Source organism: Crotalus tigris, unplaced genomic scaffold (genome assembly GCF_016545835.1).
Source record: "Crotalus tigris isolate CLP2741 ecotype Arizona unplaced genomic scaffold, ASM1654583v1 scf7180000017765.3138416, whole genome shotgun sequence".
Classification (NCBI taxonomy): Eukaryota; Metazoa; Chordata; class Lepidosauria; order Squamata; family Viperidae; genus Crotalus; species Crotalus tigris.
In genome coordinates, this window is record NW_024096620.1 from 1,845,461 (window position 1) to 1,861,628 (window position 16,168).

The window sequence follows — 16,168 nt, forward strand, 5'->3', positions numbered from 1 at the left end:
CCTTATGAACTGTTTTGAAGCTTTTCAAGAGTCAGTTCAGGGAGGGGGAAGGACCCAAAGGAACCTCAAAACTAAATATTATGGAAACGAAGAGGTTATTTGGAAACTACAGAATGGCTGGAAAATAAATAGAACTTGGGATCAGCTCGTATTTATTTATTCTTTCCTTGACTGGCGTTAGTTATCCTTAGCTCTCTGTGGAGAATATTTCAAAAGGAAAGAAAGTATTGCAGAAGAAGACCCTGGAAGAATATATTTTTTGGAAGGCAGTGAACTTCTTGCTATTCAATAACGTGTCCTCCAGCGCCTGGCTCCTTGCCACAGGCAGGCCTGGCGTGACTGCCTACCGCTTCCCCGCCTCAGGGTGTTCTCGCCGTTCTTGGAAAAAAGAACCCACCCCCTCCCCTCCCCTCCCTTCAGGAACTGGGCCAAGTTCTTTCAGTAGCCGGGTCGCGCCAGAAGTCAAGATTCCACGGCCGATACAACTATCTGATTGGTTCCACGCAGAAGAGAATTTTAATTAGAAAAACCAATGAGAAGTCGACAAAACGCCACACTCCTTTCTCTCCCCCCCCCCCGCCCGCGCTATCATCGGGTTGGGGAGTTGTCAAGGCGGATTGAAGGAAGAGAGGGGGCCCGAGGGGAAAGGGCTATTTTGAGCGGCGTAAAGGGGGTGCGGGAATTTCTTATGAAAGATGTCGTTTGTCGCCTGTTGTATCCGAAACGTGGGAGAAAGTCTTGGAGGACAGCGCGGCCTTATTGGACGCGGCAAAGACACACCTCCTCTTTCCTTCTTCTGAGGCGTTTGGATTATCCGAAGTATAAGGTTCACCCTCCAAGGTGATGGAGTTCGATGTTCGCTTTTGTCCTTTTCTGACAGTTAACCACAAGGAGGCGTGGCTTAGCCTCGACTTTTTTTCCATTTCTGACAGTTAGCCACCCTCCAGGGCGTGGCTTAATTTGAAAGCCCAGCCCCTAGAGGGAGGTGCTGCACTGGTCAATAGGTGTTGCACGTGCAGGTCATTAGCGGATTTAAAGTGAAGAGTCTTGTTAGCGCCACCTTTAGTCTTCTTCACAGCTGAGATGAAGGCTGCGCGGATTGTCCTGCGAAACGCGGCTCCTTTGGCGGCTGCTGCTGGTAATGGTAGCGGGGCCGGAGCCGAAACAACCAAAGAGGTGGAACGCTTATCGCGTTTCTCTCCGTCGCCGCTTTCTATCAAACAGTTCCTGGATTTCGGTGAGGGGCGTGAATGGGGGTGTAGGAAGGGAGAGCTCCGGTGGATTTCTCGGTCAGCCTTGGGGGGCTCCCGGTTTCATGGCTGGGAATTTGGGGACATGTTGCCCAAAACATCTATCAGGGACTGAATGGCAGGGCAGAGATCAGTGCTCTCCCACAGGAAATGCTTCGAAGTGGGGGTGTCTTTGAGGTTGTAGGTCCTTGCTTGAGAAACGGGTCCATCACTGTTTTTCTAAGCAGTGCGAAGTTTGGGTTTCTCCCCAGTGGAGAGCTTCTGAAATTGGAGAAGCCAATAGGAGAGCATGAGGGATGTGAGAAAAGTTTTAAAAAGATGGGACTGTGGATTGTATAAGGGTTATAGCATTGCCTCAGTCTTGGATTTGTCACACCGATTTAAAGTTTATTTTAGTTAAAGCCCTCCCTCTAATATCACCTTTGAGATGAGGTATTCATTGTGGGATCTGTTTCTATGAATTAGTCTGCCTTTCCAGGTGGCATTAATCTGATGTGATGCAATTCAAATATCTGAAGACATAGGCTCTAAATCATAGGGGTTTGGCCACAATCTTATATACTGCAATTTAATGTGCAACTAACAAGGTTAACTGATTAGAATAGAAACTGTTTTTAAGTAACATTGTAATGCTCATCTTTGAAGTCCATTAAGTGCTACTTTGTTTCTTCATTTTTCTTGTTCCCTTATACTCCAGGCTATTTTCATGACTATTATTTTTCTATCATTTTTGAAGAGAGTTTGCACAACTTTGTTGTGCAAAAGTTTTGCTTTACCTCAATGTAGGAATGTAGCTTGATTTGTGATAGTTCCTAAATCTTATGATGGTTGGACAATGAACTGAAGTAATGGTAATAGTAGTAAAGTTGGAAGGGACCTTGGAGGTCATCTAGTCCAACCCCCTACAGGCAGGAAACCCTACTTTTAAACAAGATAGCAATATATTTTTATATACAGTATAATGTTTATTACATTCTTAAATAAATAATGTAATACATTTGGTATTTTTGTTTTGGTTACTATTAGCATTACTAGTAGCCAGTAGTGTTGCTAGTAGTCAATACTGTTGCTAGTAGCCAATAGTGTTAATACTACTATGAATGTACATTACTGTGAATGTACTAAAAGTACTCTCATACACAAAGTACACTCCTCATTCAGTTAAATTATGTCTTACAAAATTTTTAAAGGTAGGCAAAGAAATGAGGTATTTTATTGTGGATTTTAGACAAATATTTGTAGGAATCTTTATAATTGTCTCAATGGCTTTAGTGCCTTTCCTAATTCTTCAATCTAAATGATTTACTTACATTATGAATGTATATAAAATTTTTTTGTCTGTTTTGCTAGTTTAACTGACCTTTTTTAAAAAACAAAGGCCATCTTATTTGGTATAATATTGCTTCTTGTAATATGCAAGGACAGTGTCAAATTTTCTTTATTGCTGATACTATATTGAACCATTGACCTTTGAAATGGCAGACTGTTATAATAAAAGTTAAGTATGATTGTTAAATCAGGATGTGTACAGTTATTTACAGTTTATTTGGGTTTGGATAACCCATATGGCAATTGCGTTCCATGCAAATGCATCTGTAATACAGACATTGCTACAACTGGACTACATAAAATTCCAAGTGGCAGCAAACAGAATATATATAAATCTTCTATATAATATTAATATTGCAGGAAGTTTATTGAAACTGTTTTAACACATTGTGCTGAAAATACATGTCCCTTTTTTGTAGGTTCAACAAATGCATGTGAGAAAACCTCATTCTCATTCCTTCGGCATGAACTTCCAGTTCGGCTAGCAAATATTTTGAAAGAAATTGATCTCCTTCCTAGTCTATTATTGGATACAAGTTCAGTACAGTTAGTAAAGGATTGGTAAGTAACAAATTTTGCAGTAGATTTCAATTATTACGTTTTATTCATCTTACACTACTTTCGTAATCAAGTGCAAGAAAAAATTATATATATTGACATCAGGAGATAGATCTCATGTTGACAATATATTCATTGACTACTGATGGTCTACTACTGAATAAGAGTAAGACTGTGTCCATATAGGCACTATTTTCACTTTCCAAAATATCACAATTTCATCTTTCTCTTTAGTAAACCCTCTGACTAAACTCTGCTTCTTTCAGCTAGCCAATAGCACAGTGAGAGGTAATACTATCAATAGTATCCCTACCTCCCACCCTCAGCCTTTTCTTACAGCACTCATTTCCAAATCAAGGAAGAAAAAACTGCTCACAGGGATATTTATTTATTTATTTATTTATTTATTTATTTATTTATTTATGAGACTTATATACTGCTTTAAGTGCAAGCACTCTCTAAGCGGTGTACACCAGTAAGCAATGTATATATATATTTACATTGCCCCAACAATCTGGGTCCTCATTTTACCTACCCCGGAAGGATGGAAGGCTGAGTCAACCTTGAGCCGGTGAGATTTGAACCACTGACCTGCTGAACACAGTCAGCTAAAGTGGCCTGCAGTACTGCACTCTAACTGCTGCGCCACCTCAGCTCTATGAAGGACAGGAGAAAAATCACTTTCAGATTAACTGGGGATGAGAAGGAGATAATAAGGTCCAACAGCGCAACCTTGATTTCAGCAGGGAACTCTGAAAATGTGGGATGTGACTTCATAGGAAACCCACCTAAAGAAAATGTTGCATTTTTTCCTATTTTTTATGGAGGATAGCTGAGCCAGAAATAGATTTGTTCAACTTGCAAACTTTCTTCAAGACGCACATAGTATTGGAAATATGAAGTGTGACATCGATCTTAGATGAACACAGCCTTGAATATGAAAAGGCCTGTATGAATAAGTAATAGCAAGTCCTGGAAGCCTGATGTATGTATTCTGCAGTCATTTTGTAATATCCGCTTAAAAGTAGAAAGACACTAATGACCGCTACATACATGTGTGTGTATTTTGTTACCTTATGGCACTGATCATATTACAATAAATAAACATAGATTTTGTTGCAGCTGCTGTATCTTCATTACAGACTTGCTGGCAATTCTAAAATACTGACTTGAATAAGATTGCATATCAAATGCTACAAAATATTCATGAAAACTTTGTCAATGGGTAATGAAAAGAGAATAGATATTTATAAGATGCTAAATTTTATGGGGAAAGTATTTAAAGTACTTACCTTGTTGATTTAAATACTCCAAATGTTGATTTAAACCAAGGAATTTGATGTTATTTTTCTATATTTATACATAATGAAGATCCTTCTATTTGTTCCTAACTTGCATAGTTTTTGAAGTTACAGTTAACACTGCTTAGCCCTATATGTGTCAAGAGGTTTTCCAAGGACTCTGTGTGTGTGTGTGTATGTGTGTATGTTTCGTCAGGTCAGTTTTGACCCCTTGTGACTGCCTGAACAAGTCCCTAAAATTTTCTTGGCAAAGTTTTTCAGAAGTAGTTTACAACTGTCTCCTTCTTAAGAGTGTGAGACAATGATTGGCTAAGGTCACCAGCTGGTTTTGTGTCTGAGGTGGGACTAGAATGCATGGACTCCCTGTTTCTAGTCCAATCCCTTAACCACTACATTAAATTATATCTTTGGCCTGTATGGATAGTCTCATATTTGCATTACTTGTGCTCTTTACAGGTATATTCAAAGCCTACTGGAACTAGTGGAATTTCAAGATAAAAAATCAGATGACCACAAAGCTCTTTCAGAGTATGTTTCTTTCTGTTATCTTTTTTTCAGCAGCTTATTCTATTTTAAGTAATGATTGGTTAATGTTGGATGATTCAGCTAACTTGAAACACAGAACTTAGATAACTAATTATAATACAATGAAATAATGATGCAGGAGCATAACTAATGTAGCAAAAAGTGACACTTTGAAACAAAGTATATCAACAATAAATTATGAAGTTTCAAAGTACTATTCATAACAATCAGTTGTCTTGATTTGATATATGAGGAAGTAAACTAATGCATTTACATTTTCTCTTTTATGTTTTGTAAGAATATTTGTTTACTACAATTATGGTTTTCAGAATTTCTTATATAGGTAAATATGAAGTTCTGTGTTTCTCCCAGTTTCATAGATGCCATTACTAAGATCCGAAACAGACATCATAGTGTAATACCCATGATGGCACAAGGGGTATTAGAATACAGAGATTCCTCTAAAATGGATTCATGCATCAATCACAATATTCAGTACTTCTTGGATCGATTTTACATGAACCGGATATCTATTCGAATGTTAATAAACCAGCACAGTAAGTTACACTTTTATTCTTTTGACAAACCAACTTTTATAGGCTATTGAGAATGTTTTTTGGGGGAAAATGGTTCTTCAATTTCATATCTTTATTTCAACAGCATTTATATTTGATAGCAGTAATGTGTGTAACCCACGGCATATTGGATGCATTGATCCTCGCTGTGATGTTGTGGATCTGGTGTATGGTATGTATAAAAATGGAAGTTTTACTTATAGTTGTCATATAGTTTGATGTGTAAACAGCAGTCATACATTGCAGTAAACTATTAATGTGGTTTGTTGGTTTTTGGCTTAGCTTAGGAATCAGAATATATTACATTTTAATGGCTTGCTCAAAGAAATCATGGTTTAGAATTAAATGTGAATGCAGGGAATGTTTTTTTCCTAGGGTATACAACAAATTTGAGAAGATGTAAGATTTAGACTTCCCAGTGAAAAAACTACCAATAGTTGATTAATTTAAACAGCAGTGTTGCTAAATTGCTCAGGTAGTTGAATGAACACAACATAAATTATGGTAGCTGGTCCTAGTAAGACAGTTGTTTTCATTCATAAAATTCTGTTTATTATTTAGCCAAAATCTGGTTGTTGCAAATTTAGGCTACAATCTTAGAACAGTTGATTTCTGTGTTACAAGAAGATATAAAAAGTTCAGAAAATCAGATATAAGAGTATTATGATGAAATCTTACATACATTTACATGGTTGTAAGTCCTGTTCAGTTCTGTGATATTTTATTTTTTGAATAAATGTGTATAATATCTACATGAAAACACCAGGTTAGTTATTCAGAGCTTTGGCGATGGCTGCCATCATTACCCTATTAATAAATAGCTATGCTCTATTCAGTTGTATGATTCCAAGGAAGCAATTGATTCCTCTGAATGTTGCCTATTCAGTAATGGGCTGGATAAGGGAGAACAAGCTTAAATTAAATCCAACAAAGCAGAGATGCTCTAGGTATAACAAAAACACTAAACTTGGAAAGTGAGATGAAGCCTGTTTTGAATGCAGTTCTAGAACCCCAGAAAGAAAAAGTTTGCAGGTTAGAAATTATTCTTCAGATTGTATTTGCAAATGGTGGCTTCATTAAGCATATATCCATAAATGTCATTAATGTGCTAATTATAATATTCCTTGAATTCATCAGAATTGGTAACAGTCATGTCTTGGTTATAAACCATCTTGATCAATGCAGTGGGCCTACAGTACTCTTGAAAAGTATTTCAAAACTGTAGTTGGGTGTCAAGGAGTCTATTAGTTGCAGACCACTACAAAGTAATGTGTGATAACCTTTATTGACACAGGTGTTACCCACTGCCTGCCAGATGCAATGTTAAGTTGTTAATGTGGCCCTTTGAAGTCCTAAATGGTGTAAGGCCTGAGAATCTGAAAAGCTGCTTCTCCTGCAGTCAACCTGCCTCAGTACTTAAATCACTAGGAATGGCTTTATTTTGAAGATGCTGCCGCTGTCAGAAATTCAATATTCTGGTATATGGGAGAAGGTCTTTTTCTCCATGGCATTCAGGATATGGAATGCTCTCCTAAGGAGATTAATGTAGTCCCATATCTCTAGTATTTAAGAAATGTTTTAGTTGTTAAATTTAATAATACTGTTCATTTAATTGTACTACATTCCTTATTGTGTTCTTTATGTTGTATTTTATTTTTGTAAGCCACCTTGAGTGCTTATATAAGCAGAAAAGCAGTTACAAATATAACATTTAATAAAAGAAATATATCATTATAGAGAAATTTAAATCTATTTCAATAGTGTTTTAGGCCCATAGTAGATTTGCTGGACATAATAAATCAATTCTTGTAAATAATAGAAAATCTACACAATAAGTTAATTACATGAATAATATTGTACAATACTGGTTTGTCTGGTGTTTAGAAAATAATACTATGACATAAAATTTGTTTAATCTTGTTTTTTAAAATACATTTTAGATTCTTTTCAGAGTTCTCAGATGCTTTGTGATCAGCACTATTTTGCTTCTCCAGAGTTAAAGCTTACTCAAATAAATGGTAAGATTTTTTTTCTGACTGTACTAGTCTGTTTCTGAAAGCTTTTCACTTTCCGTAATCCTTACTGCTGTTTTTCTTATCTTCAGTAAATATGTCCTAGAATTGCTAGCTAATCACATTTTCCCTACAGATAATGCTTACATGTGCACAGCTGCATTCATTCACTTATGCAGCACTGTGCCAAATACAAAAGGACCTTGACATGCAATTGTGCAATAGTTGATTTCAGGGTATATTAAAAAAAAAATCACTACTCACTATACACTTGCAATAACCAAGAAAATTTTATCATAAAAGATAGGCCAGATAAGTCCCCCAAATCTGTGCTGGCAGATTATAGGGAAAGATGTAATATGAAAATGTATAAAGATCAATCTCAGAATTCAGTGTGGGATGCACAGATTTCATTGAAAACTTTCTTTTCATCCACAATAATTGTTTGGAATAAAATTCCAGTAATAAAATAAAAGTTTATGTATGTCTGCTGTATTTTTTTTTTTTTTAGCAAAAGCACCTGGAGAGCCTATTTACATAGTATATGTACCTTCTCATCTCTTTCATATGCTGTTTGAACTGTTCAAGGTTTGTAATTGGTTTTAAAGTTTGTATTTTAAGCTTGCATTAGGACATATTTATTCCATATTTAGCTGAAATATTATTTTCAGTATCTGTCAAAAGCATACTAAAAGTATGGGATGTCACAACCAAAGTACTACAGAATGGTATCCTTCCCAACATTATTATTCCAATAATAATTAAAACAGAGACTGATGACTAAAGCTAAAATGGCCCTTTCTGTGCATTTAAAATAGGGTCCTGACAAGGGAGAGACTACAGGAATATTTGTTTATTATTAAATTGTTTGCCACCCATTTTGCTGCAAGGCAACTCACTATCTTTGAATCTTTGTTATAGGTTTTCCTGTTAATATGACAAAAGAGCTATTACTCCATTAGTCAACTATATATACACTGTTCATTTTCCTTATTGTCAAAAGCAAATTCCTCTTAATGAGATAGGGCAAATTTTAATATTTTGAAAACTTTACAAGCTAAATTCAGTTCTTCTTAATTTCTGTATAGAATGCCATGAGAGCAACAGTTGAACATCAGGAAAAAAAATCTTCTCTTGATCCAATTGAGGTGACTGTTGTACTTGGAAAAGAAGACCTAACTATTAAGGTATTTTCCCTTTTTAAAATAACAGCCCCCTGGGATTTGAATTGCAGATTCTCCTATTTCTTCCTGGGTTCTAATCTATACTTTGTAAACAGAACTGCTAAATTTATAGCTAAGTCAGTTGACCAAAGGACTCCTTATATTGATCAGATTGGGATATAATGTAAAGGTGATGTATTTACCTGAATGTTGATTCTTTATATTTAGCACTTTTGTATTTTATTAAGATATTTTCCTTGTATCTGTTTTACTTTGGACTTACTGTATATCCTGTATTTTATTTTATATTTCATATAGTCATAAGTTTAATCAATCAATAAGCTATCTAATATTAAGGTACTTACTACATTTGATATGAGAGTTAAATAATAGCAGTAAATAACTTATTTTATTTTATTATTTAAAATATTTATATAGCTTTCAACTAATTCTGGGTGTCTCCAAATAAAAAATCCAATATATAAAATATATAATCACTTACAACTCTAAAACTCAACTAATTAAAACAAAAAGCACCAGTCAGTTCTAATGTGCACATAATCTTCTCCCAATGTTTTTTGGGGAAAATCCTTATTTAGAAAACCTTACAAAGGCTAAAAGGGTGACAGCCTACTGAACTTCACAAGGCAGCATGTTCCATGTCTGGGCCACTACAGAAAAGACAGACTTTCTTGGTACCATCAGATAATTTTTAGGTGAAGGGACTAGCAGCATGCCCATTCTATCTGATCTGATAGGAAGGGTAGATGTCTTAAAAGAAAGGTAGTCCTGCAGATAACCTGGCCCTGTGCCATATAGAGTATTAAAATATGATGACCAACATCTTGAATTGCAGCTGGAAAGAAACTGTTAGTCAGAGCAACAGAGGTGTTATCAGCAAAACTACAGGCCCCCATTATTGTGCACACCACTGCATTCTGGACCAGTTGAAGTTTCTGAGTGATGTTCAAGTGCAGCCCACATACGAGTGCATTGTGGTAATCCAGATGGGAAGTGAGCAGTGCCTGAGTGATCAGGAAAGGATACACCAGATGCACAAACAAATATCTGTAAAGATCTCTCCTAGCCATAGCTGCCACCTGCTCCTTGAGCAGGAGATGTGACTCCAAGATCCCCAAATTGCACACCACTCAGTCTGATGAAGGGCCACCCTGTCCAGAGTGAAAGATGAAGAACCATTTATCCTTGTTTACTGTTGGAAAGGCCTTTTAATTTAAGTAGACTTATCATGGAATAAATAGATAGGTTATAGATTGCAACCAATTAGAACTAGGCAAATAATCTCCAGTCAAATGCTATTTTGGCAAAATTTCTTTTTTGTAAATTAGCAAGTCTGATACAAAAAGAGTCATTAGAGAAGATGACTATTTCAACTACAAATAATTTGTTAATTACATGGGTATTTTTTTTCTCTTTAACTAGGTTTCTGACAGAGGTGGTGGAGTTCCAGTGAGGATAATCGAAAAACTCTTCAGCTATACATATTCTACAGCACCAAAGCCTGTGATGGATAGCAAAAATACTGCTATGGTAAGAGATGAAACCATAGGGCTATGGTGCATAAAGTCAGTTAGCTATTGATGCTCTTGGCATTATTTTATAGACATAGGGACAAGTGAGACACGGGATGCTTCCAGCTGGAAAGTCTTTGTATCAAATGACTGTATTATTCCTTGCAGTAATTACTAGGAATTCCAAAAGAACCTTCTCATTGAGAATTAAACTGTGATAAGCTGTATATTCATGAAACTAGGGGTCTTCCATGATTGAATGCCATATATAAATCCCTTCCAGATAGGATGTTGAAGTCATGAGTTCTAGCTTAATCATTTCTATGAAATCTTGATAAATCATAAGTTCTAGCCTAATCATTTCTATGAAATCTTGATACTTCTATAGGGAGGGATTATTCTGACCCAAGAGCACTAATATCCCATTTTAAAAGATAGGCCAAATGTGATATGTGCGGAAGAAATTAAATCTGTTTCAACATAGCCATTAAAACGCAAAACTAGAAACATACCTTTTGCACTTTCTTCTCAACATTGTTTTATTATACCATAGAATGCTTATTTAGCAAGTGTTTAAAATTAAAAGTGCCTTTGTTCTACTTGTAGGAGAGATAAGATTTTCATTGAGACCCTTAACCACTAAGCTACCTGAATTGAATACAATTTAAAACAAGAGGGGTAAAAATCCCTCATTTCAATTAATGAAAAATATTTTATTTCTTTTTAGGCTGGATTTGGTTATGGATTACCGATTTCTCGTCTTTATGCTAAATACTTTCACGGAGATCTCAATCTGTACTCTATTTCGGGGTATGGAACAGACGCTGTTATCCACTTAAAGGTGTGTTCTGTACTTTTATTTCTCTTTTTTATTTGTCCTACTAGTAATTTATTCATTGTCCCTTAAAAAAAATAATAAAAAGCCTTTATTTATAATTTGTACAATTTTATTTATTTATTTATTAAATTTGTTTGCTGCCCATCTTGCTAAGAGACAGCAATGATCCTTAGCAGAATATACTTTTTATTCTGTTTAAATAGTTTGTTGCAAATGATTTATTGTTTATCATATTATTGGTTGAATTATAAACTATTTTGATACAGAATTATGCTAGGCTGTGTTCAAGATTTGATTTGAAAAAGTGGAGTAAAATGTTTATTAAGTCTGGGTATTTATTATAAACTCAATTCTATCTCCTAAAAGTAATTTGGCTTTTTTAAAACATAAAATAAATCAGGCCTCTCAAAGCAGCTATATCAATTAATACCACATATATCACCTATTCTGTCTGGAAGACAGAAATGAAAAATTGTACAACGTCTTATAAAATGTGAAAACAATGTTTAATCTAGCAGAATAATATCTCATTATTTAATCAATCCATTATAAATATGTATGCAAATAGTGGCAAAATAAGTTTAAATACTCTAAATAGTAATAAGTGTCTATTTCAATCTGTGTTTTTAACTTTTCAGGCACTTTCTGCAGAATCTGTAGAGAAACTTCCTGTTTTCAATAAATCTGCATGTAAACATTATCAGACCTCAGTAGAAGCAGATGATTGGTGTGTTCCTAGGCAAAAAACAAATTTGTCAACACAGAACATTGTTGTGTGAAGATTACATTTGTCTAACACACTGAGATGGGATCAAATCAGTTTCAGAAGGGATTAATGAAGTAAATTACTTGAAGTCACTACTGTTCAATACGAAGACTTAGATGAAAAAATATATATTGAATGAATTCTACAACACAATGTATAAATGCTATGTTTGTACAATGTAAACTATTAGAAGAATCAAAGGGATGATACACATATTGGTCTTCTTGAAGTCTATATGGTAATACACATATTGGTCTTGAAGTCTAGATTAACACTCCAAATGTTTGCAGATACCTATGTTTTGGTATGTTCAAAAATTGCATGTTTTGTGTGAATATCAACACAAAATAATATTTTTTTTCTTATAAGAGTTACTTATATGTTATATTTACAGCCTGTGGGAAAGTCTAGTTGAACATTACTTTGTTACAAAGCATAATCTTAAAAAGAGATATGATATAATGGTGAATTCCAAATAGTTAACTTTACTTGAATTTTCACAAATTGCTATATGTGAGCACAATATCTTTCAGTTGTTTTTCAAAATATTGGATTAGAATATGAATGGGAAATAATCTGAAAATATTAAGAAAGTTATGGGTATCTATTATGAAAGTATTGATCAGAAAATAGTAGCTATATGACTTCTAGCTATGTATATTGAGGAAATGGAAAACTATGAAGGATTTTCAAAAGAATTGAAATGGATGGGATTAGGTCATTCTTTAACTGAATAGGATATGAGGCTATCAGTAAAAAGAAGCAACTTTTGTTAATGGAATTGTTTATGCAACCATCAATTTGGAATGATTTCATAATATGGATTTAGGTTGTATTTGATACTTAATTTGACAGCCTCCTTCTGTTCTTCAAATAAAATGCAACTTTAAAAATGTATTGGAGGTCTTTCATAAGAGCGTAATGATAAATAGGCTGGTGGAGCATATAATATCTACATTTTTAAGAATTTAGGAAATACATTAACAAGAAAAATAATTATCCATGCAGCAGCAAAGAGTGACAATGGTAAAATATTTTGTGAAGAACTGGTTGTAAAAATACTCCGTTTAAGGAATTAGTGCTTCTTAAAACCAAGAATTAAGGGCCCAGCTAGTATTAATATAGATTGTCCCATCATTTCTTTTTAAGACAGAATTGCTAAAGAGCTAATCCTAATACATTTTAAGGAATTATTGTGACAATTTCACATTGATTCTTATTTATGGCAGTTTTATCACTGCTGTATTTGCTAATGTCCACTTTTGCATGAATTCCAGATTCATGTAAGTATTCCCATCCATATGAGACTCTTGTGTGTAGTTGGTACAGTGTTCCAACAAAGGCTTAGCAGTTAAACATTTATGAAACATTGAATGTTTTCTGCTGAAAATATAGTGCAAGTATTGAATGTTAACTATTATTAGGTTCTAATTATGAAAAAGAAATCTAGTTGTTATACTAATAGCAAGTGCATAGTTGGTAATCAGAGTGCAGTAAAAATACTTCTGATGAGATATTTATGGATTACTTGAGCGGGTATCACAAGCGGTATCAAGGTAATAGCAATAGTACAGATTTTAATCCAAAATTTTGGTTGTTACAATAATACTTATTACTATGATACACTTTGACCAGTATAGTATATAACATAAAAAGTTGCTTTGCTAATATTGCTGCTGATCTGCTGCATGGTCTTGCAGAAGAGCTGGAGACTTTCTGGAATAAGGAATCAGCCAAAGCCTTAGACAGGATTGCGCTTATGCACAAAACTCCCCATGATTTATGGAGGGGATGAGGGAGCTGAAAAGGGTCAAGCAATCTGGCAAGAACAGGATGGATGTGGTGCATCCAATCTTGTCCTTCTTGGCAGCTTTCATATTTTTGACTCTGGCAATCTTTTGGGCTAACTTAGAGAGTTGGGGGATGGGTGGAACAATTTTGTGCTGGCTCACCTCCTTCATCTGCTGTTTGGTGTTGATAGGGAGTAAGAGATCCACTTAAGGCCTCTGTTTTATGGGATACCATAGGGTTCGGTTCTCTCTCCATTCCTTTTAAACTTCTACATGAATTTGCTGTCTGGGATCATCTGTCACCATGGGATGAAGTATCACTAATATGCTAATGATACCCAGTTATAAATTTCAGTTCTGGGGAAAGTAGATGATTTAATAGATACCTAGAGGCTATGGGGGCCTGGATGAGGAAGGACAGATTTCAGCTGAACCCTAGTAAGATAAAGTGGCTATCGGTGGGTCCCTCTGTATCCAGGAGCTTATCATTTTGGGTGGATGGAGTTGCACTACTGACAGACATGGTACTTAACCCTCCTGGACTCACACTCCTGCTCAAAGAACAGGTGGCAACCATGGCTAGGAAGACCGTTGCTCAAATTTGTATTGTGTGACAGTTATGCCCTTTCCTAGATAGGAAGGTTCTCTGCTTGGTCACTCATGTCCTGGTCATCTCTTGTTTAGATTATTGCATAGCATTGTACATGAAGCTATCTTTGAAAAGTATCCAGAAGCTTGAGCTAGTACAGAATGCATGAATAGTTTTGGATGCCCAAAGAAGGGTACATGCAATACCTTTGCTCCATGAATTGCATTAGATGCCAGTTTGCTTTCAATACAACTGAAGGTATTAATTATGACCTATAAAGCCCTACATGGCCTAGGACCAGGCTACCTACTGAAGTATCCTTGTACGACCCAGTAAGGCAGGGAAGATATGTTGCATATATGTTATCAATTAAAGAACTTTGACTGGCCGGTCCAGAAAGATAGCCTTCCCTGCGATTGCCCCCATTCTATGAAATATTCTTCCCCACCCCCAAAAGTGAGGTAAGTCACCACTATCCTGGCCTTTTGAAAAAGAGTTAAAACATTGCTCTGTGGGGAACCCAGAGGAACACAGGGCTGGCTAGTGCCCTGAAAGTCCTCCCTTAGCTTTTTAATTAATTTTAATAGTGTTTTATCTTCCTTGACTCTTTCTAAATTTGTTAACTTTTATATTCTGTTTTTATATTTTAATACTTTGTTGCACACCACCTACAGACCCTCTTTGAGGAAGATGTGTGGTTAAAAAATGTGAAAATTAAAAATAAATTTTAAAATAAACATTGTTAATCCATGCACTGCCTCTACAAAATTACTAAAGGTGCGGTTTTTGTGTTGTTATCACAATCTGTCTTTCTAAGTTACTGAATATTTTAAAGAACTTGTATTGGACTGGAACAAATATGAGCCTACGTACACTTAAGAATATTTTTTGAGCAAAATAAAGTTGAATGTTGTTTTGTGTACAACACATTTTATCAAAAGCCTGCCAAATGTAAGAAAACTAAGTATTTTTAATTTTAGAATGAATCATTTCTGTCACAATTTACATTCTGGAACAGGTCACTTGAAATACACTATGCTTATAATAAAATGTTTTTTTAATATTGCTGGACTCTGTCTTTCATAAATATATGTGTCTATCTGCTATGCCAGTAGTGGCAAACCTATGGCATGGGTGCCAGAGGCAGCACTCAGAGCCCTCTCTATGGGCACGCATGCCATCGCCCCAGTCCTAGGCCTTCAGCTGGGTTTTATAAAACATTTTCACTTTAGGCCTCCGCTTCCATGTGCAAAAAAAAAAAAAAAGGTTCAATCAATCAGTCAATTTCAACTTCTCGGGGGGGGGGGAGAGATCTTGCAAAGTTGGAATTGATTGATTGAACTTTTTAGTCCCACCCAGTCTGCTGTTACTACCGCAGCCATGCCCATCCAATGGGCCACACCCCCCAAATTGGCCACACCCAATCAATGGCTACACCCAGCCAATGGGCCACACCCACCCGGCATCCGACAATGCATAAGTGGGTTTGGGTTGCAGTTTGGGCACTCGGTCTCTAAAAGGTTCACCATCGCTGTGCTATGCTATTCATGAAATGTATTTATTTGTTCAACTGTTTATTCCATTTTTGGACTAACACTATGACTGTTGTTCTGACATTTCAGCTCTTAGGCCTGGAGAATAAAATATATGAAGAATGGCTGCAGGATTTGGATTTAGCTAGTCTAGAGGAAAAAAAAGACTAGAGTCACAGGATAGCAGTATTCCAGTATTTCAGGGGCTACCTCAAAGAAGAGGAGGTTAACTTATTCTCCAAAGCACCAGAGGGCAGGACAAGAAACAATGGTTGGAAACTGATCAAAGAGAGAAGCAACCTGGAATTAAGGAGAAACTTCCTAACATGATGACAATTAACCAGTGGAACAGTTTGCCTTCAGAAATCGTGGGTGCTTCATCACTGAGATTTTAAGGAAGAGACTGGC

At 35.7% G+C, this 16,168-nt stretch overlaps 2 protein-coding genes across 2 annotated transcripts in view; one reads left to right on the forward strand and one right to left on the reverse strand.

The window, feature by feature from the left end:
- The window catches only part of ASB4 (ankyrin repeat and SOCS box containing 4), an 82,871-nt gene that overhangs the window by 30,221 nt on the left and 36,482 nt on the right, over positions 1-16,168 (reverse strand). The window lies entirely within an intron of this gene.
- On the forward strand, positions 1,029-15,293 carry PDK4 (pyruvate dehydrogenase kinase 4). Its single transcript, XM_039341473.1, has 11 exons — positions 1,029-1,237; positions 2,999-3,140; positions 4,895-4,966; positions 5,336-5,520; positions 5,624-5,710; positions 7,479-7,556; positions 8,062-8,138; positions 8,639-8,737; positions 10,157-10,264; positions 10,973-11,086; positions 11,722-15,293. Exons 1-11 carry the CDS (start codon positions 1,084-1,086, stop codon positions 11,860-11,862), a joined length of 1,257 nt encoding a protein of 418 aa, XP_039197407.1. The 5' UTR covers positions 1,029-1,083; the 3' UTR covers positions 11,863-15,293.